General features: G+C 38.8%; 2 protein-coding genes across 5 annotated transcripts in view; one reads left to right on the top strand and one right to left on the bottom strand.

Moving 5' to 3' along the window:
- The window catches only part of EPS8 (EGFR pathway substrate 8, signaling adaptor), a 261,244-nt gene extending 254,480 nt beyond the window's left edge, over positions 1–6,764 (bottom strand). For all 3 annotated transcript variants that reach the window (XM_079936969.1, XM_079936968.1, XM_079936971.1), the window contains exon 1: positions 6,654–6,764. The gene's annotated coding sequence lies outside the window, so the exon portion shown is untranslated. The remainder of the gene's footprint in view (positions 1–6,653) is intronic.
- Positions 6,765–6,874: 110 nt separating this feature from the next.
- On the top strand, positions 6,875–26,232 carry STRAP (serine/threonine kinase receptor associated protein). 2 transcript variants are annotated; one of them, XM_079938502.1, is made up of 9 exons: positions 6,875–7,273; positions 8,001–8,136; positions 14,051–14,132; positions 14,944–15,016; positions 17,634–17,730; positions 18,403–18,540; positions 22,053–22,189; positions 23,846–23,995; positions 24,552–26,232. In XM_079938502.1, exons 1-9 carry the CDS (start codon positions 7,162–7,164, stop codon positions 24,674–24,676), a joined length of 1,050 nt encoding a protein of 349 aa, XP_079794628.1. In that variant the 5' UTR covers positions 6,875–7,161; the 3' UTR covers positions 24,677–26,232. The 2 variants fall into 2 exon arrangements, with proteins under 2 accessions (XP_079794628.1, XP_079794627.1); XM_079938501.1 differs by having other exon boundaries at positions 24,549–26,225.
- The last annotated feature ends 1,070 nt before the right edge of the window (positions 26,233–27,302 follow it).

Below are 27,302 nucleotides of genomic sequence, written 5' to 3'. Positions count from 1 at the left end.
CCATGCGATTAAAACTTGCTATTGTTTGGGGAGGTTCCTTTCCTGGAGGGAATAAACTATGCATTGCATGGATAAGTGAGAGAATATCTTATGTTTAGGAAACTGCGAGTGGCTCAATACTGTTGGAAAGTGAAGTTAGACGTTTAAGTTCAGTGAGAAGAATGAACAGGAGTTGGAGAGGTATGTGGAAACTGGATCAAGAAGAACCATGGGTATGCCAGTTGGATATGTTGTCTGTTGATAGGGATAACTATTGAGGAATTTGGGGTAATGGACTGATGTTATTGGATATGGATAGCACACAATAATAAAAAAAAGTAATTTGATACTAATATGGAGAGCAGACTGAAATAATGGTTCTCCAAAGCTTGCTGTACTTTATTTTTTTTAATTTATTTATTTTACTTATTTATTTTTGGCTGTGTTGGGTCTTTGTTTCTGTGCAGTGGCTTCTCATTGCGGAGCAAGGACTCTAGGCTCGCGGGCTCAGTAGTTGTGGCTCGCGGGCTCTAAAGCGCAGGCTCAGTAGCTGTGGTGCACGGGCTTCATTGCTCCGTGGCATGTGGGATCTTCCCGGACCAGGGCTCGAACCCGTGTCCCCTGCATTGGCAGGCGGATTCTTAACCACTGCGACACCAGGGAAGCCCTGGCTGCACTTTAGAACTACCTAGGGAGCTTTGAAAATACTGATCCCTGGGGCTTCCCTGGTGGCACAGTGGTTGAGAATCCGCCTGCCAATGCAGGGGACACGGGTTCGAGCCCTGGTCCGGGAAGATCCCACATGCCATGGAGCGGCTGGGCCCGTGAGCCATGGCCGCTGGGCCTGCGCCTCTGGAGCCTGTGCTCCGCGACGGGAGAGGCCGCGGCGGTGAGAGGCCCGCGTACCGCAAAAAAAAAAAAAAAAAATACTGATCCCCAACTCCAGTCCAAACCAATTAAATCAAGATCCTTGGGAATGAGATCTTTTAAATAGTTTCCCAGATGGTATTATTATACAGCTTGGGGTGAGAATCACTAGACTAAAGAGAGATGAAACCAGAGACAGAAAATACCACTAAGAAGGGAGTTGCATTAATTAGGTCATGTGAAAAATTATGTGTGCCTAAACTAGGTTAGTGACAGTAGAGGTGTGGAGAAGTTGCGTAAGCGGTAGAATTGACGCGAGTTGATAATTAATTGAACACAAAGTATGAAAAACAAAAGAATTAAAGATTATTCTCTAATGGTATCTTGGCAGATGGTGTCAGCAGGAAATACAGCTGATTGGGCATGTGTGGGGGAATCAGAAAGTGTTTTAAGAAGCAGCTACAGGGACTTCCCTGGTGGCGCAGTGGTTGAGAATCCGCCTGCCAATGCAGGGGACACGGGTTCGAGCCCTGGTTCAGGAAGATCCCACATGCCGCGGAGCAACTAAGCCCTTGCACTACAACTACTGAGCCTGCTCTCTAGAGCCCGTGAGCCACAACTACTGAGCCCATATGCTGCAACTACTGAAGCCCACGTGCCTAAAGCCTGTGTTCTGCAACAAGAGAAGCCACCCCAATAAGAAGCCTGCGTAACTCAACAAAGAGTAGCCCCAGTTCGCCGCAGCTAGAGAAAGTCCATGAGCAGCAATGAAGCAACACAGCCAAAAATAAATAAATAAAATTAATAAGTTTATTTAAAAAAATAAAAGCAGCAGCTACAATTTCCCTTTAGATTCATCACCAATGACACAAACACACTTAGATATATTTTGTTTGCCTGTTGGGCCAGATAATGTCTCTCAGCTCCACCCCACCCTTTAATTCTCTCCTTTGGTGACCTTGGGACCCAGACTACAAATCACATCTTTCCTCCACTAGGTTCTTCCAGCAGGGGCATGAGAGGAAAACTGCAACACTGGGAAAGAAGAGGGATTTGCTCTTGCCGGTTTGCCTTTTTGGTGGCTCCCTGTCTGACAGGGGTTCTACTGAAAATCGCTTAGGCCACACATTTTTCACCCCTGTAGACATCATGCCTTATCTGTAGCCACCACTGACTCCAATTTGCAATTTTTTCAGCACTTGTAGAACCAGCCTCATCCCTACCCCACCCCCGCACAGACACCAGCGGCCAACAATCCGGTGTCTCCTCCTCAGAGGTCTGGGTTTCAGCACCCCAGGGACCCCTCTCTAAATTTCTAAGTTTTTCTCTTTGTTCCCTTTGCTCCTTCAGGCCTAGGGATGGTACATGCTTCCAGAAGTTGCTATTTACACGACTCCTTAGAGTTCTCTTTTTACTCATTTAGTTGTTATCACCTTTATATCTATATGACTATTCCTTATATTAAGCTCTTTCTACTCAAATAACTTGTGTAGTATCTATCTCCTGACTTGACCCTAGAGGGCCACGTTGGGTAAAAAAGTGCACCCTCAGCCCTAATTTGGCCTGACCCTCATTCTAAGGGCCACCACTCTATATTCTAGACTAAATAAACACTGAGCTACAATGGCCGTTTCAGCAGCTCTTTTTATAGAAGAGTTAAATAAGCATTTCCAATCAGTAGAAAGTATAAAAACCTAGAAGTTGTGGCTTTACCTAATTCTTTCTCTTGTACCACACAAGGGAGAGAGGAAGAGGGAAAGCCTCAGGGCTTCAGATTGTTGTCCTTTGTTTCTGAACTCTATCTCCCCAAACTCTAACACTCTTCCTGCAGACCTTGCTGAAGCCTCCACCATCAAGGGTCTCCACCCATTTTCTCAGGGAAATTCAACTTCTTGCCACTTGAGAAAGGAGCCACGTTCTTGTGTGTAGTTAAACACACAGGCTTTGTTCACAAGGTGATGGGGTTTTCCTGGGCCTGAGGTTTCCCAGAGGGACAGAGGAGTTTGCCAGTGGCCCTGAGGGCTCTGGTTTTGTGGGGCAAAGATGGTGAGTGCTCTGATTCCAGATTGGTCTCTTCATCAGTGGGGCACTCTTACCATTTTCCACTTGATTTATAAAAGAACAAAGGGGACTTCCCTGGTGGTCCAGTGGTTAAGACTCCAGGCTTCCACTGCAGGGGGCACAGGTTCGATCCCTGGTCAGGGAAATTCCACATGCCACATGGTGTGGCAAAAAAAAAAAAAAAAAAAGAACAAAGGCAACTCACTTCCATGAGTCTTCTTCCCAAGACAACACAATCTAGCATTATATGAGGAAGGTATAATCTTCATATTGATGTGACTTTAACTCTACTTTTTTGGGAAAAAATAACCTTTGAATTCCTAGATATGGACCTTCTGGCTTTTTCCTGAGCATGTCCATGTTACTAGAACCATCACTTTAGTTAGGAATTGCTCTGTATGAATCACTTAGGGAAAATGCCAGCCTCAAATGGATTCTTTCTGACAATGTAATATTTCCTCTCAGTAAAGTGTAAGTGATGGTGGAGGAAGGGGATCTTTTTTATCCCATCAAACTGTCTCTAACTCTATCTCTATCTCCATCACTTTCTATCTCTGTCTCCATCCACAAAACCACCACAGGGGGTGGGATAGGGAGGGTGGGAGGAAGACGCGAGAGGGAGGGGGTATGGGGATATATGTATACATACAGCTGATTCACTTTATTGTACAACAGAAACACAACATTGTAAAGCAATTATACTCCAATAAAGATGTTATTAAAAAAAAACCCACCACAGCTGATCTTTTGTCCAAAACACTAAGGTAGGAGCAATATCAAAATTATCCATATTAACTGTCTCCCTTCTCTTCACTTGGAATATAATTTGAGATTTCATACCCTACAAGCAGTGGATTTCATTCTAAAATCATAAACTAAAAAGCTTCTGCACAGTAAAAGATAACAAAATGAACGGGAGAAAATATTTGCAAACCATATATCTGATAAGGAGTTAATACCAAAATATATGAAGAACCCATACACCTCAATAGCAAAAACTCAAACAATCTAATTTTAAAATGTGCAGAGGAACTGAATAGACATTTTTCCAACAAAGACATTCAATGTCCCACAGGTACATGAAAAGGTACTCAACATCACGAATCATCAAGGAAATGCAAATCAAAACCACAAGGAGATATCACTTTATACCTGTTAGAATGGCTACTATCAAAAAGAAGAGATAACAAGTGTTGGTGTAGGTGTGGAGAAAGGGGAACCCACATGCACTGTTGTCGGAAATGTAAATTGGTGCAGTTACTATGGAAAACAATACGGAGGTTCCTCAAAAAATTAAAAACAGAACTACCATATCATCCAGCAGTCCCACTTCTGAGTATATATCCAAAGGAAATAAAATCAGTATTTCAAAGAGATATCTGTCCTCCCATGTTTATTTTAGCATTATTTACAAGTAGCCAACATATGGAAACAACCTAAGTGTCCATTGATGGATGCATGGATAAAGAAAATGTGCCAAATGTGTGTGTGTATATATATATATATATATATATATATATATATATATGTGTATATATATAATGGAAAATTGTTCAGCCATAAAAAAGAATGAAATCCTGCCATTTGTGACAACATAAGTGGACCTTGAGGGTATTACGCTAGATGAAATAAGTCAGATGGAGAAAGACACTGTATGATTTCTCTTAAATGTGGAATATAAATTTAAAAAAAAAGCTCATAGCAACAAACATAAAATGTAATTTAAAAATATGCCATGTAGGGCTTCCCTGGTGGCGCAGTGGTTCAGAGTCCACCTGCCGATGCAGGGGACATGGGTTCGTGCCCTGGTCCGAGAAGATCCCACATGCCGCGGAGCGGCTAGGCCCGTGAGCCATGGCCGCTGAGCCTGTGCATCCGGAGCCTGTGCTCCGCAGCGGGAGAGGCCACAACGGTGACAGGCCCGTGTACGGAAAAAAAAAAATATATATATATATATATTTTTTTTCTTTATATGTAATCTCCATAAGTAATCTTTAAATAATCACAGATTTGTAATTTTCTTTGCAACGTTTATGCCTTATTGGGTTACCTAAGCATCTAGTTCAATGCTGTATTGGAGTGATAGTGGTAATCATTCTTATTTTGTACCTGACCTAATAGAGAGTGATTAAGTGTTTCATCATTATGTGTGCTGCTTCTTTAAATATTCTATCAAGTTAAGGAGGGCCCTTCTAGTTCTGGTATCTAAGTTTTTATCATGAATGAATGCATATTAAATTCTGTCTAAAATTTTTTATACAATACAATGAAATACATATTGATATCATTTTTCTTTTTTAGTCTTTTAATGTGGTTAATCATATTAATTGAAGTAATCTTTTAATGTTAAACTGACTTTGAACCCCACACGATTGATCATGATAATAATACTCTCAGAACTCAGAATCCAAATGAGTAGGAACTATACATTCTTTAGAGACAAAGAAGTTTTCAGTTGTAAAACTTACCTACACACAACAAGCAACAAATGGACATATATTAATATTTTACTGACTAGCTCTAACTTGTGTCTTTATTTACCTCCATCAGTAATGCATCTATTTATTTAATAATCATTTGTTGAGCATTCACTAAATGTCATTCACTCTTCTGGTAATAAGAGTACAAAGATGACAAAGACATAACCTTTCCCATTAAGGAGCTCATAATTTAAATGTGAATGGAGTGTGTGTGTGTGGGCTGGACCACAGGGTGAGGTTGGCACAGAGAGAACAAAAGATAATGGAAAACATATACAGTAAGTGCTCTACTATAGATGAATGAACAAAATGCTAAGGAAATAAAATGGGGAAGTACTTCAAGTGTTCCTTCAAGTAATTAGACTTGAATCTTCAATGAAGATACATGTTTATCACCAAAAGATGATGCAGAAGGAAACACTGAGAGACTTTTGTGCGGATTAAATATGTGTTATATGCCAAGACATTATGGCCTGGGGGATAAAGCAGTGAATAGGCCACGAAAATCTCTGATGTTTTCGATTGACTTTCTAACCAACATCAAAGGAAAGAAACAACTTGCCCAGAGAAAGGACCTTTCCTGCTCAGTACAGCTTTTGTATGAGCACTCCATCAACTGTTCTGGATGCCACACAACGCAGCGATATCCAAACTGGGCAGACTGCAGGAAGATAATACCAGCGTTTCTATTTATATTTAGTTTTTAGATTCTTCTAGTATTTCTATTTTTGTCTATGCACTAACATGAACGTAATTTACAAATTGTTATCCATAGACTTGGAGTGCGGACTCAAGTTTTATTGATGTGGGTATTTCATCCAAAAATTTGAGGACCACTGCTCTAGAGTCCTCCGAAGTCCTCAAAACAAAAAGTAATTTGAATTTAACTGTCTTGAAAGTTACTTAACACTTCTAAAACACTAGCAATGGAGGAATGTTACACAGCATTAGGGGTGGCTGGGGAAAGTACTTTTCTTAAAGGCCTTGTAGACAATACCGGAGGAGCTGCCTATATAATTGTTAATAAAGATTGAAAAAAAAGTTCTTAGTGTTTGCAGGTTTGGGGCGCCGCTGGGAACAACTCTGGTTGTTCAGCTTAAATGTTCTGATACTAAGCAGAGTCCAACTGGTTGGACTGCTCGGTGCGTAATCCACATGGGCCGCCAGGTTCAGGGTCTGAGCGGAGAAGGACCCGCTTTCGCCCCCCCCGCCCCGAACTGCGCCCGAGAACAGCAAGGCCGCGACCGACCGCTCAAAGTTGCTCACCGGGACTTTTATCCAGAGCCTAGAGCGCTGCCAGACGCCGTGCGTAGCGGGCGCAGGTCCAGCGTCACGTGTTCAACGAACGCTGATCTCGCGCCTGCGCGCTGCCGTCCTTCTGGCTCCACTAAGCCTCTTCTACCTGGCGAACCCGCCTTCCCGCCGGATCGTCACTTCCGGCGTACGCTCTGCGTGTTTGGTGTCGTCACTTCCTGCCTGTACCGGTGTAGACGGTGTGGGTCGTGGCCGCGGATTCTGCGGTTCTCCCCTCCCCTACTCTCCTCCCTCCCTCCCTTTCCCTCCCTCGACGGCGGTCGGTCGTCCGTCGCAGACTCCCTGACCCGTCCCTAACCCCTTTCTGACCTCGGGGCCACCGGATTGGCCTTTTCCCGTTTCCCGGCCCAACCCCAGAGTCAGGGCGGGGGCCTTGAGGAGGCGGAGGCGGTGCCACGGAGGAGAGAAAAGACGAGACGACCCTCGGCTCCCCCGCCGGATCGCACGGCTCGCAGCCACCATGGCGATGAGGCAGACGCCGCTCACCTGCTCGGGCCACACGCGGCCCGTGGTGGATCTGGCCTTCAGTGGCATCACGCCTTACGGCTATTTCCTGATAAGCGCTTGCAAAGGTGAGCAGGGCCGCTGATCGGACCCCTGACGGCTGGGACTGGGCGGAAAGGGAGTGGGGGCCGGCACTCCCCTTTGCCGAGCGGACTGCGGCTCTCGCAGCCTTTGAGGTTAGGGTCCACGGTGGGCTGATGGGGAGAGGAGTAGTGTTACGGTTTCCTCAGCTGACACCCAGGGGCTTTGCTAAGTAATGCCCCTAACCAAGGTCTCTCATTTTAGCTTTATTGCTATTTCTGGAGAAGCTGAACTGTGCACTTGCTTAGACGCCCCGGCCAGCAGACACCGTAAATAATCTTTCAAGGATTCGGGGAATGCAGAAACTAGGCCAGGCCTTGTTTTACACCTTAGTTTACAAAGACTTGCTACTCCTGTTATCTCATAGGATACTGTTTGTTGTATGGAATTTTTCATTTCCATTTTTCATTTTTCAAATGGAAGCTGAGACTTACTGTTAAGAAGTTCGTCCAAAATAAGACGCAAATCTAGATTGTTTTGAGGCAGATCAGTAGTCTTCTCACCGAATTACAAATGCTTCCCAAAGAGAGTGTCCAGCTCGGTTCTTCAGTTAATTTATTTCTGGACGTTCCTTAGTGATCCCTGTGAGTGAGAATAGTTAGACAACAAAAGCAGTTTTCCACTTTGTTTTTCAATATGATCATTTTATGTTTGAATCTTAAATTTTAAGTAATCTAAACTTGTAAATCACATGTCTTCTTAAATATCTTTTAGATGGTAAACCTATGCTACGCCAGGGAGATACAGGAGACTGGATTGGAACATTTTTGGGTCATAAGGGTGCTGTTTGGGGTGCAACACTAAATAAGGACGCCACCAAAGCAGCTACAGCAGCTGCAGATTTCACAGCGTAAGTGCCGCCGAAAATGGCCACCTTTGGAGTTGTCTGTGGATTGTGTTCTGAAATGATCAAAACTTCAATCAAAGTATTCATAGAATTCTCACTGCCTGCCATATAGAACACATAGTGTTTGATCTCACCAAAATTCCACCCTGATCCTGCCTGCTTCTTTCTCTTAAATAGTTCTCACAATGTTCAGAGACTTAAATGACTAAATTCTGCATGTCTGGATTGGGACCCAGGAATCTGCATTATTAACAGACACTTCAGATAATGAATGTTGATGGTCATGCTTCCAAATACTGCCCCACATGTGCTGGCTGAGTGGTATCATTAACTCCTATGACTTCCTAGTGCTTAATGACCCCACATTTTTAGCCCAATTTCAGTCTCATTTTTGTTAGACATATTTAAAACTCCCCAACTCAATTATTCTTCATATTTTAAGTTTTTTAAGACTGAAATCTAAATCATTCTTGATTTTTCCCTTCCATCTAGATTATCATCTTCTTTGTTGATTCTACCAGCAGAATGTTTCCTGACCACATTGTTTGTTATGCCTCGGCCACTGCCATATTAGTTTAGGTCCCTAATACTTGTCCTTTCCCATCTGTTCATCCTCCCTGGTGCTGCCAGTTGTATTCGTGAACACAGATACAAATATCGTCATGTCAGTTCTCCATCTCATGATCTCTTGTCTTCCCTGTGCTTTGTCGGTGGTCCATGATGTTGGGTGTACATTAGAAGCTTTTAAAATACTCAGATGCATGTATCTAGAAATTCTGATTTAGTTGGTCTGGGGGTGCTGTCCCGAACATCAGTTCTTTTCCTTGAAGGTCTAGGTGATTCTGATGTGCAGCCTTTAACCACTGGCCTAAAGGTTAAATTTCACTTGTTGGCTCTTGAAAATTTGGTCTCATCCTAGTTCATCATTATCATCATCTGGCACTGCACACCGTATGCCCCACAGTCTAGTTATACTAATATTGTTGCCAGAATACACCTTACTATTCTGATTTTTGGCCTTTGCGTGTGTTATTAAAGTGATTTGCGGTGACCCACTTTCCCCATCTGAACATGTGTCATATATAACTTTGGTACCTCTAGTTCCTAATTGTGTTTGTGATTTAGCAGGCACTTAAATGCTTAAACTAAGGAAGGCAATGTCAAGGGCTGTTGCACATGTAATACTCTATTAAAAGATTTGAGGCTCTGGAGAGTAAAAGTGGTCTTGTTGATTTTTTTTTTTTTTAACAGAATTTCACACTAGGGAGCAATTGTAAATGTGTTTGTTGCTCCTTTGTATTAAGCAAATTAAACATACTAAGTTTATTATGAAAAATGAAGGCAGATTGATTGAGTGGTGGATACATGACTATATATTTGATGAAACTCGTAGACCTCTATATCTTGGAGTTAGTTTTACTATATGTAAGTTTTTAAAAATAAAATTTTTAAAATAAGAAGAGGGAGATATAATCCCATGCTTATGTGGGATTAAATTTGAGACGATGAGAGAGCAGTAAGAAAAGTTGTAAATGTCAGTATGAACTTTTTTTCTGTGCCTTGAATGAATAGATGTTATTATGTTCATGAATAACCATTGTAAGGCTTTGCACGCTGCCCTATTGTGATTGTATGAAGTTGTGGTAAAATAAGGAACTGCTTGGTTTTATGTCAGTCCTGTAATGTCAACAGCTTCAGGTCAAATGTTGCTGTAGATGTCAGCATGTGTGCTTATAATGTGACAGAGACTCCTTTGATTGTTAATTATGAGAGGTGAAAAATAGGAAGTAAAAGTGATTCTCAGACGAGGAAGACTTGAGGAGTGTTGGAAGGTGAAGGTGCCCATTCCTTCTTTTTGCTCACACTGTTCCCTGTGTTAAACTTCTGGCTCTTACAGTACTTATTGATTTCAGTGCCATTGCTTTTTGAGGCCAGAGGCCATGTTTTATATTTTTTTGTATCCCTGGTTTGTTCAGTACTTTATGTTTGTCAAATAAATAACTTAAGGAATTTTTCTAAAGTAGAAGGATAAAGAATGGACGAATTATAGATCTTGGTTTTGCTTCTAAGACATTTGTGTCTGCCATGAGTTCAGCTTTTTTTTTTTTTCCCTTTAACTCCTCCAAAGTTTGTTTTTTGCTCAGTCCAGTAGGAGCATTGTCATTGGGAATGAATGTCATTGATTTTATAACAGAGATGGAAAATTGGAATTAAAAGCTCTAGATTTCAGATATTTGGTAAGTGGATTTTACAAATGTCATTATTGAAACTAGGTCCCAGTTTGGTGGTAAGTTAATAGTTAATAAAGTGGTATTTTAAGTTAAATATAATTAGGTAATAAATGTAACAAGATCTTAGACACTATAGACATTAGCATTAAAAGAGACAAGCTTTTGTTTTTTGTTTTTTGTTTTTTGTTTTGCGGTACGCGGGCCTCTCACTGTTGTGGCCTCTCCCATTGCGGAGCACAGGCTCCGGACGCGCAGGCTCAGCGGCCATGGCTCACGGGCCCAGCCGCTCCGCGGCATGTGGGATGTTCCCGGACCGGGTACGAACCCGTGTCCCCTGCATCGGCAGGAGGACTCTCAACCACTGCGCCACCAGGGAAGCCCCAAAGCATTAATTTTAATGGGGCCATATTGTCTGTGTTTGAACCCAGGCTCCATCCTTTAATAGCTCTGTGACCTTGTGAACTTTATTTAATCTCTTTTTTTTTTAGTTTCATCATCCATAAAAATGAGAATAGTAATAGTGCCTACCTCTGGTTGTGAATATTGAATAAGTTGATATGTTTCTAATATTTAGAATATTGCCTAAAATCTAATAACTATGTAAGTGTTACATGTGTAGGGTAACACTGGTAGCTACCACCCCTACTAGACCAAAATCATGTGTTATTTTGGAACTTCTGTGCTAAAGCCATGAAACCTTTCGGTTTCATGCAAGGAAGTTTGAGTAGATTTAAATAACAAGAGGGAATAGTTTTGGGTTCTTCCCCCCTCAGTTAAGGCTCTCAGGTGCCATCATACAGTGAGAAAGATGTAAGCGTTTACATTAGCCAGGCCTGAGTTTATGCGCTAGCCATGCTGTGTATTTTCAGTTTGATCATGGGATGCTTCTTAAACTTTGGTTTTCACATCTGTGAAATGAGTGTAAGTCTGATTTTTGTGCAAATCAGAGAGATCTTTCTCCACTTACATGGCTGGAGTCTAGCATAGTGTCTGTTACATAGTAGGTACTCGGTTAATGGACGCTGAGTCTTACCCTTCAATTGCTCTGTGTCTGTGAGGTGTGGGAGTATGTGCATTCTTTGTTTATATTCTTCTCTTTTAATGACTTGTATGGGGTCTGCTGTTATGGAACTTGACCCAACTAAAGAGCTCCCCAGCTTACCTGATTAATCGTAGTTGGTATAAATTATTTTGGGGTGATTGTTTTTGTTCCCTCATTCTTAGGTTTCTCAGAAAATTCATTAATTTCATGTTTATCTAAAGGATAATTTTGTTCCTATTTCTTGTGGAGAAAATATATTCAGCAGAGCCGGTCCGTGTGTCAGTTTAGAATGTTAACTTGAGGTAATTCGGGCAGTCAAGTCAGCTGATGTGTACACTGTCCCTGAAACACCATCCTCTTTATGTCTTTTAATTCATAGAGCTAATGTTAGCACTACATCTCCTGATCCTCTTCTCAGTCCCTCTACTGTCTTCATCTGGAGAGTGCCAAAAGTAAAGAAGATGCCTGTGCTCTGTCCAGACGGTGCTTAAGTAGATCTAGTACAAGTGACTAGAACATGCTCTGTCGAGAGTGCCGAACTCAATTTTACTAGTGTTTCTAAATAGGAGGAAAACAACTAGATGCGTGGGGCTTCTGGATGATACTCCTCCAGTCACTCCAGTGCCTTCCTCCTCACCAGTGAATGGACATGGTCTAAGCAGCATATTAAGATTTTAAGGAGTTTGGGGAAGATGATTGAATATACTTGAAATTAGTATTTCTAAAGACATTGCCCAGAGTTCCTTTGAGGTGGCATCATATGAACAGGATAGAGGTTTCAGGTACATTTGATGTTTTCTTCACTTTTGACATCTTCTGTTATTGCAGCAGTCTAATCTTTGTGAACTCTTATCACTGATTTCCCTGTGATTAAGAGTAAGCATATGTAAACAAAAGTTAAAGCAAAGCAAAGTTAAACACAGTAGTCAGTATAAGCTGAGCTTTGTGGAAAAAACAGAAAGGAATGGTTAATGGAGGCGAGATAAATAGAAGATTTAGTGAAAAGATGAGGGTGAGTAGAACTGTGATAGCTGAGAATGTAAAACACATGCTTAATAGAACAATATGAGCAGAGACAGAGGAGCCTGGAAGAAAATACATGGCTTGTTTGAGGAGTGGTCTATAATCTGGTGTGACTAGATTAGGAGAAGTAATACAGAATGAGGTTGGGGAAGTAGGGTTGGACCAAGAGAGTTGAATTGGAAACGGGGGAGATTAGAACAGGTTTCCTGTGCAAAGAGAAATTAATATTTGAGAGTTTAGTAGCAGTACCACTCATAGTTAACCTTGTTTCTCTCAGAACATATTTACTCAGCTACTCATGACTCAAGTATATAATTTGCAAGGTTTCTATTGTATCATCAGCATTTATTCCTGTTAGATGGTTCATGTTTCTTTACCGTTGCACATGCTATTAATGTTTATCTACAATGGCCTTTCCCTTTTTTTTCCCCTGACGTATTTCTACGTGCTCTTTAAGGCTACAGGTTTTGATGCTTAGAGTTTCTGGACTTTCTGGCGTAATTAGTGGTGTGTTTTTTGTGTTTCTGTAGTCATGTGTGTTTGTCATTTAATTATATTTCTTAAATGTATTATTTAATGGATTTTTTTTTTCATCTCAGCTAAAGCTAATGCTCTACTAAGGCAGGAACTTTCTTTGGGATCATTTTTTTTCTCCCTTTTGTGCCGTAGTACTGAGTCTAGAGTGACATACTTGATATATTTATTGTGTGTTTAATGAATAAATGAAGAAAAGATACTCCTTGCTTTTCTCTGTTTTTCTTTCTCCACTATTTCATTGTTCACTTTTTTCCTAAAAATAACTGTCAATTACATTAAAATGGAAATCTTTAGGGAGCGTAGCTTGTTCCTCATAACAGTTTCTTTTCCTGCGTGGAAAGTTTTCTTGTTTATTTTTCAATGACCTCTTCTGACCTAAAAGGAATTGTTTTTTTTCTTCTTCTTTACTGTTTAAGCTTTTTTATTTGGGGAACCCCTTACAGTATTTTTATGAACTATTATTTCATCATTATCCTCCAACGTATACACACACATACGTATGTGTGTGTAATCACATACATATTTTGGGTTGGGTTAGGGAAAATAACAGTTGAGAGATTTAAAATCTTCTCAACATTAGCATTATATAATCAAAGGCTGTTACTTTGTGTGGAAGTTAATTGGACTAGGATTTGAGAATTTAAGAGTCAACTTTGAGGAAGAGATGGGGAGAATATTTTCTTCTCTACTGTCTTGTTTTAAAATTTCATGTAACTTCTGTCAAGGCTTTTCATTCTCCTGTAAAATTCTTTTAAAGGACTTCTTGTTTTTCATTTCTTGTTTCTCATGTACACGAGAGTAAAGAATAGAGAAAAAATATTGGAAAGGTGAAACTGAACTGGTTAAAATGTTTACAGTCTTGCTAAAAGGATATTATGGCTACAGGCTAAAATGAAAGTAAGAATGGATTGCTTCATGAAACTTGTTTACTTAAAATTTGATATTTTCCATTGTCAAAATTAGATTGTTATATTGTTTTTACCTTATCATGTAGTTATATAACATTTCAAATATCTAACTTATTTGGTAATTAATTATCAAAATTACCACATGTTTATCTTTTAATTTTACTTTTTATTTTTAGCAAAGTGTGGGATGCTGTCTCAGGAGATGAATTGATGACCCTGGCTCATAAACACATTGTCAAGACTGTGGATTTTACGCAGGTATCAGAAAATGTAATTTGTTTTAGGAAGTTAAATTGCTGTTATTATAGGGTATGACAATGGTTTTATATTTGATTGGTTTGTATATTTGGTTTTCTGGGGGGATATTTGGTGTATATTGGCTTATATTTGATTTGACTGTAGATTAAACTGTACACCTTTACAGTTGACTCTTGAATAACACAGGTTTAAACTGTCTAGGTCCACTTAACATGGATTTTTTCACTGGTAAATACTGCATACTGCAGTATCCCATGGTCCACAGTTGTGGAATCTGCACATGTGGAGGAACTGCATGTGGGAGGAACCACATGTATAGAGGGCTGACTATAACTTACACGTGGATTTCGACTGTGTGGAGGGTGGGTCCCCTGATCCCTTTGTTGTTCAACTCAATGAGTATTTCTTCTTAGTTGATCCTATGAGGCTTTTAAGAACCCTGGAACTCTTGTATCAATACTTCAGCAATAGCAACAAATATCTGAAAAGCCCAAATAATGTTTCCCAGCCACTTTCAAAAAGGGAGAGGATAAATTTGAGATCATCACAGATGTGCTCCTCAGTAGGCAGCCGGATCAGGGCCGCTAAGAGAAGCCATGTGGAGGTGGTATGACATTTGAACTGGGAAGCTTACAGGGCTTGAGAAAGATAAATGCTCTGCAGTATTTTCTCAGGAGTAATTGGTCTGTATGCATCTCCTTGTGACATCTGTGAGCCTTATTTGGATTCTGTTTGGTGTTGAAGAAGTTTCAAAGAGATGTAGCTTTTAAAATGGTTAATCTAGTAAGATCTTACTTATGTGTGTTTTCAGGATAGTAATTACTTGTTAACCGGGGGACAGGATAAACTGTTACGCATATATGACTTGAACAAACCTGAAGCAGGTAAGTGTAATTTATACGTATTTGTGGTTTTGTTTTCTTTTAATTTAAGTAACTTTTCCTGATTAAAGGAATTCATATTTAGTACTCAAATTAGGAAAATAAAGATAATCACAAAGAAAAAAATTAAAATATAGTCCATCATCCAGTATTATTAATTGCTGAAAACGTCTTTAGCTTTTGGTTCATGTTTCTCCAGTTCTTTTTTTAATGCAGATATCTTTTGAAATATTGATTTATTTACTACATTGTGCTTGTATAGCCCTCCTACAATTTAAAAAATTATCATGGTAAATTTTTATTATGATACTGAGTCTAAAAAGGTGCGTAACAGTGTTAACTACATTTTGGTTAGAAGGAGTGGTTATTATCTGTAGAAGGTGAGAAGGGTAAGAATTCTCAGTGTGTATACATACTTAGACTTTTGAACCACACAGGTATATTAGCTATTCAGAAGAATTTTAAAAATCTGTAATAATAGTTTTTTCATGTCTTTAAATATTCTATTCATTCTTTCTAATGACTGTGTGGCTCTCTATTCTGTGGTAAGTGAACTAGCCAATCTCCTATTATGGCTTATTTGGTTATTTACAAATTTTAAAGATTATAAGCAGTGTTGTGCTTAACACCCTTATAGTTGCATATACTTCCACAATTGTTTCTGTAGGATACCTACATAGAAATAGAATTGTTGGGACAAAAAGGAGGTATGCTTGGAAGCCATTGATAGATACTACCAAAGGGCCCTCCAGTGAAGTATAAAAATGTATCTATAGCTAACCTGTTCTAGCAAACACTGATAACTAGCTTTATCTTTGCCAATTTAATAGAAGAGAAATGATTGTCTTATTAATGTGCACTTGAAAAATTATTCATGAGATTAAAATACTGTTGAATACCATTTTAATGTACTTCTTCTGTGAACCAAGCACCTGTACATCTTTTTATTACTCGTTTTAAAGTTTCTTTATTGTATTCTCAGTAGTCATTTGCTTTTAAATTTTGTCAGTAAGGTTTATGGTATGCACATTTTTAAAAATTGGGTGGTAAAACCTATCATTTCCTTTATGAATTCTCTCATTGCACAGAAGTTGTAAGATATACCTTTTCTTCCCTAGTCAGATATTCACCTCTATTTTGTAGTATTTCAGTGCTTTTCTAGTCACATACTGTGTATTTTAAAAGCTACCAAAATATGACAAAAAGAATTTTGTTTCATTTATTATATATTAGTTAGGGTCTTAAATTTTGTATCTTGGGTACTACTGTTTATTCATAAGTCAATAAATTTTTGAAGTTTGTAAGAAAGTCAAAGCTACATTGGAAATTAAACAGTTGTTCTTGAAATATCTTTTCTAAAAGTACTTCTAAGGTGTGGAAACAAACTACCTTTGTGGATTATTGTCCTTTGGCACCTGGTAATTTTTCTCTTCATTCTGTCTAATAACTTTATGCCAAAACATAGCAAACTACTCTGACCTCACTGAATCAGTGTATCTGTCTGACTCAGCAAGATAGTTCAGGGCTCAGGTAGACAACTTCCGTCGTCTTTTACCTTTCTCAAAGCTGCCTTTTGAAAGTGGCCCTTCCACTGTCTTGCATTGGAAAGAAGAGCAATTAACTGAGCTTTTACTGTCTGTCAGAAACCCGATTAGAAACTTTAGATGATGGCTGCTGTAACGTGTGCATGGTTTTCATCTGTGTCTTGGTAGCAGTGTCTGTCTGTGTTTTGCATTCAGCTCTTGCTATCCACTCAAACATCATGCAGCCAAAGAGTAAGTTGGGATCATAGTACTGGTGTAGTGTTGTCTCTTTGGACATATCCACCACTGGCCAGCCTCCAAATTCCCACACGCAGAACTTTGGGAATAGAGATATTGTCGCTTGGGGGAATTTAATGTGAAATACCTCTAGTAACTCTGTATTTTTTTTAAAAGGCAAAAAAAGAAACTTTGAATGTATATTCTCATTTGATTCTTATACTCAAATCTAGGGTATAGTAACTATTGTTAATCCAGTTTCCAAGTGAAGAAATGTTGTCTTCAAAAGGTTGTGACTTGCCCAAAGTCAAAGTTGTGTTGAATGTTATTGCCTCCAACTTCTCCTTTTGCCCAGAGGTAACAAGTGGTTTTGTTTTTGTTTTTTAAGTCTTTGGAAAGTCTCGAACAGAGACCTGTTCCCACCTTTTTTGATGCTCTTCTCTGCCAATAGTGGCTTGGAAGAGGGTCCTAGCATTAGTGTTAGCACTAGAATTAGCTCAGGCTGTCTTGTTCCTGGGTCCATATTCTTATTAAATTATGCCACCTTAGTTATTCTTTTATTTCACTGAAGTACGACAGTGCTTTCAAAAGCAGAAAAGTAAGCAGGAGGGAGTGGTGTATTCAGTCCCATCTACATGTATAGTTCTTGGGTTCCTTATCACACAGATAAATTTTTGTTTCAGTATGGGAAAACTAAATGTATCCTAGGTAAACATCAAGTTTAAATTGTGGTGGGCTTTGAAAAGTTGCAGTCTAATTTAAAACATAGTATTTCTTTTCTTTTTACATAGTTGTTCAAATATTGCTTAGTTTTAAAAATCAAATATTAACAAATGTATTTTAAATTGTTCTATCTTAAGACCCTAAGGAAATCAGTGGTCATACCTCTGGTATTAAAAAGGCTCTGTGGTGCAGTGAGGATAAACAGATCCTTTCAGCTGATGATAAAACTGTTCGGTAAGTAATTTTTCTTTAATAATTTAAAGTTTGAAAAATATTTGACCTTAGAGCTTATATTTGAAAGTTTTTTATAACTACTATGTAGGAAGAATCGTGTCTGAACATTACAACTTTGGCTGCACAGGGGTCACATTTTTCTGAAGCTATCCATTTACTGTTATAAACATAGAGCAGAATTCACAAGACAATTAAGACTACTGACACCTTTATACGCAGATGCTCTTAACCCGGGTCAGTGGGCAGGCTGGCCACAGGGTGTCAGTAAACCCCTGAAATTCTGTACACAGTTTTGTGAGCTGACACCTAATGTATTTTTCTGTGGAAAGATAACTATCAGACTCACAAAAATCAAGTGTAAGAACCATTATTTAGAGCAATGCTGAAATTGATTAGATTAGGAGTGTCTTAATAGCACAGTTTTCCTGAATCATTTGGGAAGTATATTTAAAGTATTAGTTTTGATTTCATCGACAAGCTACCAAATAATTTGATGTTTTATAGGATCCCAAAATTTCTCAGTATCATCTGTAATTTATGAGTTGGAGTAGAGGTTGTTTTACAGTTGTGGTTATTTCATTGGTTAACTTGCAGATGTAATTTAAGCTGTAAGCGTTTTTCTTAAATGAGTAAATACCTCCTTACTGTCCTCTTTCTCTTTTTTTTCTTCAGCCTTTGGGATCATGCTACTATGACAGAAGTGAAATCTCTAAATTTTAATATGTCTGTTAGCAGTATGGAATATATTCCTGAGGGAGAGATATTGGTAATAACTTATGGACGATCTATTGCTTTTCATAGTGCAGTAAGGTATGTCTAAGAAATACCTTCATTTTCTTTTCTGGTAATACAGGGGCAGTTTAAGGTACTTAAAAATTGGAAGGCATATGCTAAGGTATTTAACTCTTTTAAAGGCAAATTTTGGCCTATATTATGTATATGGAAGGAAGTGTTTCCATACCCAATAATAATGAGTTTTTTAAGAATTTGGTATACTTTAATCAGAGGAATTAATCAAATTAATTTCCAGATATTTAGGACATTTATTGGTAAAATTCACCAATTTTTAATCAGTATTTTTCTTAAAAGGATCACTAGACTGGTGCTGTAGTTTATATTGTTCATTACTCTATAAAACCTCTGTGATCTTGATTCTGCTATTTATTTCACTTTAAAATTTCAGAGAAATTAGTGATTTTTTTTTCTGCTTCCAAGTATGGTATAGACCTAATGATTTTTTAAAAAACAGACTTAATTTTTGTGACTGTAAATGTATTAAATGCTGATGTTGACAATTTAGAAAATATAATTTTTAAAAACCTCCAGTCCTACAGCCAAAAGGTTCGTGATAGCTATATTTTTTGCTAGTCTTTTTTCTTCGTGTGTGTGTGTGTGTGTATTACTATGGGTTTTTTTCTTTAGTTACTAGTACCCTAATGAATATAACTTTTATTTTTTATATTTTTTGCTGTACGCGGGCCTCTCACTGTTGTGGCCTCTCCCGTTGCGGAGCACAGGCTCCGGACGCGCAGGCTCAGCGGCCATGGCTCATGGGCCCAGACGCTCCGTGGCATGTGAGATCTTCCTGGACCAGGGCATGAACCCGTGTCCCCTGCATCAGCAGGTGGACTCTTAACCACTGCGCCACCAGGGAAGCCCTATTTTTTTTATTCTAAAATACTCTTAGCCATTAAAATTCTTTGCAAACAGTTTTACTAGGTGTTTTGCATCATAGGTTATACTAAATCATGTATCAGTTCCCCTGTTTTAACACTGCAGTGAGATTTGTGGTACATCTCTTGAATGTTTCTTTACAAGAGAATCCTGTAAGTAGAATCATCAGTTCAAAGGTTAGGAATGTCATGGCTGGAGCAGTCTGCAGCCTGCGTGCTGCTTTGTCACCTGACCCACCCTGCCTGCCACGGCCCTGGGTGGGTGCCTTCCACACGCTGTGCAATCTGCTCTCCAGTGAGTAGATTCACAGAGAAACATGACAGCAGAAATGGTGTTGGAACAGTGGAGATCAGCAGTTTTTCACAGGAAGCTTTGGGAGATGTTGTTTAGTGTTGTCTGCCTGAAGTTGGAACAAAGTTGAACAAACAAGATGAGTTTGGTGCTTTGGAAAGTGTGAAAACTGCTAGTGAACTCTGTTCTCCTCTATCAGGAGAAGTAAGTGAAATTAATGAAGCCCTTGCAGAAAAGCCAGGACTTGTCAATAAATCTTGTTGCGAAAATCAAGACGACACTGAGCAAACCCTTCAGAATTAGATGAACTAATGGGTGAGGAAGCATGTGAGAAATACATAAAATCCATTGAGGAGTGAAAATGGAACCCCTAAATAAACTAGTTTGAAACAAACAAAACAAAGGGTGGCAATGTGTTTAAAGTTCTTAGTAAACATGCCACTTACTTGATTTCCATAAGGAATATACCACATTATACTCTGACCAGCAGTCCTAACCTTTCCTCTAAAGGGCCATCTGCAGAGCTAAGCTTCACTGAATGGCAGAAGGAAAGAGAAGGCAGTCATAATGGACATGAGCAATTAAGAATGTAAAAGAGTTCATACACACTCAGTGAATTGATAATAATAGTAAAGTTATTGATAATAATGATGTTATTGCTCAAAACCATTAAATGATACAACTACGTTCATTGTTTCTGGATTTGGGCAGCGTGCAGCCCTGCTGTAGAACGTTGCCTGAAATGTTGGTGGTGGAGTTTTGCTGGCCTGTTAATATATTCTAACATTTAAGTCAGAAAGTTGCTATTCAGTGATCCTGCGTAAGTCAGCCTTAATTTTCATGCTTTGTAGTGTGTGATGTGGGAATAGGATGGCAACATTTCGGAGTTGAAATACTCTAACGTTGTGTGTTGGAAACCTTTCAGGATTTTTAGGGTTAGACTGGAAAAGAGCCGATGTCCAAACTCATTGATATTCAGGTGATGCTACTGTTATGCATTGATTTTTGTTATGTAGCTGTAGTCTCGGATTTAGTTATTGTTTTATAGCCTGATAGTTAAAAACTGATCCATTTTTAGCAGTTCTGTATTTCACAGTATTAAAGGTTTTTCCTGTTGCAGAAACTTATAAATTCTCAGCAGTTGAAAATAATATACAAATAATCCTTTATATTAATTACTTACTGTAAAAACTTTTCTATTTACAAAGATAATACATGCTTGTCCTAGAAAAATCAGACAATGCAGAATTAAATTTTTTTCAAAGCAAAAATCCCAGTATATTAGCCATACTGTTTTAATTAGCCAGCCCAGTCATTTTCAGGAAGGCATTCACTGCACAAAGTGTGGATATCCCTCTGTGGAAGTATCTTTGTATTTTGCAGATGAACTTCACTTGGGCATAGTATCCTTCTGATTTTTTTATTTTTTTGCTAATATTATTTGGAGGGGTTTTTAAAGGTGTTTTTACTCTTTTTTTTTAAATTGAAGTGTAGTTGATTTACAAGGTTGCGTTAACTTCTGCTGTATAGCAAAGTGATTCAGTTATACATATACATACATTCTTTCTTTATATTCTTTTCCATGATGGTTTATCACAGAATATTGAATGTAGTCCCCTGTGCTCTACAGTAGGACCTTGTTGCTATCTATTCTCTATATAATAATTTGCATCTGCTAATCCCAGACTCCCACTCCATCCCTTCCTCCCCGCCCCACAGCCACCAGTCTGTGTTGTGTCTGTGAGTCTGTTTCTGTTTTGTAATTTCATTTGTGTCATATTGTAGATTCCATATGTAAGTGATATCATATGGTATTTGTCTTTCTCTTTCTGACTTACTTAGTATGATAATCTCTAGGTCCATCCATGTAGCTGCAAATAGCATCATTTCATTCTTTTGTATGGCTGAGTAGTATTCCACTGTATATATGTACCACATCTTCTTTATCCATTCATCTGTCGATGGGCATTTAGGTTGTTTCCATGTCTTGGCTATTGTGAGTAGTGCTGCTATGAACATAGGGGTGCATGTAGCTTTCTGAATTATAGTTTTGTCTGGATATATGCCCAGGAGTGAGATTGCTGGATCATATGGCAACTGTATTTTTAGTTTTTTAAGGAATCTCCACACTGTTTTCCATAGTGACTGCACCAAGTTACATTCCCACCAACAGTGTAGGAGAGTTCCCTTTTTTGCACACCTAGAGGGTTTTTTTTTTTTAACATCACTGTGTTTGACTAAATGAATATTGGATTATTCCTTGAGTTTCAGAGTTTAGGAACAGTTTAAATGTATAATTGTTTCCTTATTTATTAACTAATAAAAATTTATAAATATTATCTAAATTTTTTTTCTAGTTTGGACCCAATTAAGTCTTTTGAAGCTCCTGCAACCATCAATTCTGCATCTCTTCATCCTGAGAAAGAATTTCTTGTTGCAGGGGGTGAAGATTTTAAACTTTATAAGTATGATTATAATAGTGGAGAAGAATTAGGTGAGTTGTCCTCCTTTTCTTAAAATGTAGTTACCTTGATGAAATGTTAGGTTTCAGTGATTAACACCTCAGCCAGTTTTTTAGCTGCTACTTTGCTTTTAGCTGTCTTGCTTTACCGCCCAATGAACTTAAACTTGTTAGAATTATACACAAAGAATAAAAGACAATTTTATGTTTTGTTTCTTTGGGAAAACTGATGGATTTGGGTTGGGTAAATCAAACCTTGGTGAATAGACTAAATAGAATCTATTTTAATTGTTTATGGTTCATCCTTTATTGCTTGAATGTAAGTGACTTTTAAAATTTTATTTATTTTTGGCTGCATTGGGTCTTCGTTGCTGTGTATGGGCTTTCTCTAGTTGCGGTGAGCAGGGGCTACTCTTCTTTGTGGTATGCGGCCTTCTCATTGCAGTGGCTTTTCTTGTTGCGGAGCACGGGCTCAGTAGTTGCAGCGTGTGGGCTCTAGGGCACGCAGGCTTCAGTAGTTGTGGCACTTGAGCTCAGTAGTTGTGGCTCATGGCTCTAGAGTGCAGGCTCAGTAGTTGTGGTGCACAGGCTTAGTTGCTCCACAGCCTGTGTGATCTCCCGGACCAGGGACTGAACCCCTGTCCGCTGCATTGCTAGGCGGATTCTTAACCACTGCGCCACCAGGGAAGTCCCTATAAGTGACGTTGAAATAAGAGATTCTTTTCCATTGTTTTTATTTAATGTCACTTTTCAAAGTTTTAGAATGTTTTGGCCACATGTTTTATGCTCTGAAAAAGAGAAGTAAATTATTTGCCTGGTATCTGAGGTCACAGTTAGTGAATACTGAACCTTGGACCCAGACATTCTTATTCCAAAATCTCATATTCTTTCTATTCTCATGATAATTTTTTACACTCATGGTAACATGATCATGATATTCTCTGGGGGAAGCTAGTGTGTGAGTGTCCTTGAGTTGAATAGACATGGAGACAGAACAGGATCACTTGTCTAGTAAACAGCTTTGAAAACTGATAAGGTGATAAGGCATTAGAAAGTAAATGAGAAAAGTTCATAACTAAGGATGTGCCTTAACCAGAACACCACCACTACTAATCTGTACATTTTCTCTTTAAACTCCATATAGGATCAGCATTGATCCTGTATCTTCATGTTCTTTGTGACAGAACAACTAGTGCACTCTAGGTAGATGGCTGGGAAATGAAGAGGCAGAGTGTGTAAAAGAGCTCCATCTGGTGGCTCTCTATAGTCATAATAAGAATTGGTTCCCTAGTAAACAGACAGTGAGTTTGGGATTTGGAAATGGGGATTGAATTCACAGACTTTAGATCTGCTTTCTGTAGATTTTAGAGGGGTTTTCATTTACTCCCTTTCTTTATTTTTATTGGGACATGGCGCCTCAGTTTTTTGTATTTTCTTTTTTTAGAGACAGTCTGAAACCATAGTGTGTGCTAGGATTGCAAAGGAGTAATCTTACAGAGATATGGTAGACATGATGAACCAGTTTGTGATGAGAATCACTTTATTTTTAATTAGGTATAGTTCTTTGACTTTGCCCTCATGAATTTCACATCTTCCCAATAATGTAGACAATATTTTCTCTAGTGTATCAATACTCAAATGTCATGTTTAAGTATTAAATTATCTAAAAGCCCTTCTCTTCTTTTTCAGAATCCTACAAAGGACACTTTGGTCCCATTCACTGTGTGAGGTTTAGTCCTGATGGAGAACTCTATGCTAGTGGTTCTGAAGATGGAACATTGCGACTATGGCAGACTGTGGTAGGAAAAACATACGGCCTTTGGAAATGTGTGCTTCCTGGTAAGAATTTTCATTCATGATTTTGTATCATTTTGCACTGTTGATTTTTTCAGTATTTCTGTCTTTATAGATTTTAAAGTATATAATATGGTTACAACAAGGAGAAGCCCCTGACTAATAAATCATCCACTGTGTTCTTTTGTTTAAATTTTTTTGTTGTACAATATATTCTGTTCCTAAATTTTTACCCTAGATCATTTGGTGAATGGAATACTCCTAATTCAAAATTTGCTAGAGGACAGTATAAAGAACTTATAAGTAAATATATTTAATCTCTGAATAATACTACTTAGTGATTCTTACTAGTAAAGTAGACATGTTTTTTAATAAAAATACTTAGTTAATGATCCCAGAGTAGTTGTAGTATGGATTTAAAAGTATGAATCTAAAAGACATACTTTTTTAGAACCACAATTATTAAGAAAGCTGTTCCTCTTATGTTTTGTAGCTCATCGCTTGGCATAGTCTCGGTGTACTCTTCTTGCTTGTTAAATGCTAGAAATTGCTAGTGATATTATAATTCACATAATCATCATTGCTTATATTTTCATAGAAGAAGATAGTGGTGAGCTGGCAAAGCCGAAGATCAGTTTTCCAGAGACAGCAGAAGAGGAGCTAGAAGAAATTGCTTCAGAGAATTCAGATTCCATCTATAGTTCAACTCCTGAGGTTAAGGCCTGAGCATCAGGCAGATGTACACAACTTATGGACTAAAACAAACAGAGAAAAGCATCAGCCTCCAGAGTTACTCTCTGCTTAAGGCAAACATGAGCAGTAAATAATGAGGAATATGAATGAGCTCCAGTGCTGGAACTAACCAACTTGGTGATACCTGTAAGTGAAAACACAAGAGTATCAGCTGAAGGCGGATGGAGTGATACTCTTGTAGTACGATAGTCTGTTGTCTTCTTCATGAATATGTGCAAACCAACATCCAATTTCTCTTATTACAGGTAGATTTCTTGTAGCTGTTTATGTTATTATGAAGAGGGAAAATATATTGGCCTATTTTTCTGACTTTTCCCTTAAAGCAGAAAGCCATTTTTTTTTGCTTTAGTTATAAAGAAGAGGGGGAATACATGATAAAGTAACTGGTTTGATTTCTCTTTCATTGTACACTGCTTCTGAACATCTAATTGTTTTTAGTTGTCTAAATAAAATGCCTCTAAAACAAAACTGTGTTTGTTTCTTGGGAAGCATTGATAGGTTTGAGTTTTATAAATGGAAATTGCCAGAAAGTTTTTCTACATCATAACTATATTGAAAGACAACCCGGTTAAAGATTCTGTAGTGAACATAAATTGTTTCCTGATTTTGAAATTCAGTTACTTGTACTGGATTTTTGAAATTTTTATGTGCTTTGGTAGGGTTGTATATACCTTTCTTCCTCCTAGACTGGAAAGGGGTACTTGACCTGCCTTTTAAAAAAAACTTTCAGAATAATGACTTATTTAAATGATACTTGCTGGTTAAAAGAGAAAAAAAAAAAGCAATTCAGAAATAGCAGAGGGCTTCGCTGGTGGCGCAGTGGTTGAGAGGCCGCCTGCCGATGCAGGGGACGCGGGTTCGTGCCCCAGTCCGGGAAGATCCCACATGCTGCGGAGCAGCTGGGCCCGTGAGCCATGGCCGCTGGGCCTGCGCGTCGAGCCTGTGCTCCACAAAGGGAGAGGCTGCAGCGGTGAGAGGCCCGTGTAACGCAAAAAAAAAAAAAGAAATAGCAGAAAGATATCAGAAAAATCACTCAAAATCCCACTACCCCCCAAAAAATTGTTAAGATTGAGTGAACATTAACACACATGAGTGTACCTCTGAATGTGTATATGCAGATAGATAGGAAAGATTTTATAAAAATGGGGTAATTGTAGACCTGCAATGTTTGTTTTACTTTATCCTTTTAAGTTCAGGTGGTATTCAGAAAGCCTTTTTTTTTTTTTTTAACCAACCTTTTAATAAAATGAATCAACTGAGTTTAGATTTGTGATACATTTATTTTTTAATATGGAAGGAATATTGAACTAGTAGTTTGTAAATACTTTAGAGAAATAAATAACATCTCTGCCAAATTGCTTTTTCTCTATCTTGTGAATGACCCTTGATAACTTTCCTTAAAAGGAATAACCAACCAAAAAATAAGTTTTTGAGGATTTCTGGTAAACTGGCGGAAAGCACAGTAGGCTGTGACTGCCTTAGAGGGCCAAGAGAGGTGTGTCATGGGGAGAGCCGACTGGTAATTCACACGGGGTCTCACAGCGTGAGGGTGTTTTCTTGTCAACTTGCTACATGCCTGGTTCTCTGCTTTGCAGCAGCAGTATTGTCAGTGTACCACAGACTCTAATCCTAGTCTGACTTATCTTAAATACAGTTGAGATTTATATGCACCAGGTTGGCATTTTGAAATTGCTTGGTATTTATGAAGTTTATGACCAAAGCAAGTCTCTTCTATTCAGGTTTCATAAAAGTCAAAAGAAAATACAGGGACTTCCCTGGTGGTGCAGTGGTTAAGAATCCATCTGCCAATGCAAGGGACACGGGTTTGAGCCCTGGTCCGGGGAGATCCCACATGCCGCGGGGCAACTAAGCCCGTGCGCCACAACTACTGAGCCCGCGCTCTAGAGCCCATGCTCCACAACAAAAAAAGAACATGATTCTGTTAACTCAGAGTAAAAAAAAAAAAGAAAATAAAGGTGCATACTTACACCATCACTGGGTGGCATATAGCTTGAAATCTGTAAAAGTTGTTTTAAGTTTATGAGTTGAAGAATTTCAGGCCATGGAGCTCTGTCATACCATAACTTATACTTGTGTGATTAGCGAGTTCATGTTGGTCAGACCTCTGGTTGACCGTATTGTCAAGTTCTTAGGTTTTTAGATTCTGGTTACCCAGTCAAGTCATTTTAGGTTTTGGCTTTTGCCGGATTAATGATCGTTAGCTATAATCAAGGTGTTGGCAGAGCTGCATTCCTTCTGGAAACTAGGAGAGAATCTATTTCCTTTTTCCAGCTTCCAGAGACCACTGGCATTCCTTGGCTCGTGGTCTCTTTCTCCGTCTTCAAAGCTGGCAACATAGCATCTTCAAATCTCTGAGTCTCCTGCCACCCTCTTTAACTTATTAAAAGGACGTTTGTGATTACATTGGACCCACCTGGATAAACTCCTCAGTTCAAGATCCTTAACTTACTACCGTCTGTAAAGTCCCTTTTGCCGTGTAAGGCAACATTCGCAGGTTCCAGGGATTAGGCTATGGACATCTTTGGGGGGCCATTAGTCTGTTTACCAGAACTTCTAATGGTAGAATCCTATAGTAGAA

The sequence above is a fragment of the Stenella coeruleoalba genome, assembly GCF_951394435.1.
Source record: "Stenella coeruleoalba genome assembly, chromosome: 11".
Lineage (NCBI taxonomy): Eukaryota > Metazoa > Chordata > Mammalia > Artiodactyla > Delphinidae > Stenella > Stenella coeruleoalba.
Note: the sequence above shows the minus strand (reverse complement) of the source record. Positions and strands in the feature narration are given on the sequence as shown.

Coding starts and splice junctions, on each gene's coding strand:
- STRAP (XM_079938501.1), top strand. CDS start 7,162: ATGGCGATGAGGCAGACGCCGCTCACCTGCTCGGGCCACACGCGGCCC. Junction 14,133..14,943: donor AGACTGTGGATTTTACGCAG/GTATCAGAAAAT, acceptor GTGTGTTTTCAG/GATAGTAATTACTTGTTAAC. Junction 22,190..23,845: donor TAATAGTGGAGAAGAATTAG/GTGAGTTGTCCT, acceptor CTTCTTTTTCAG/AATCCTACAAAGGACACTTT.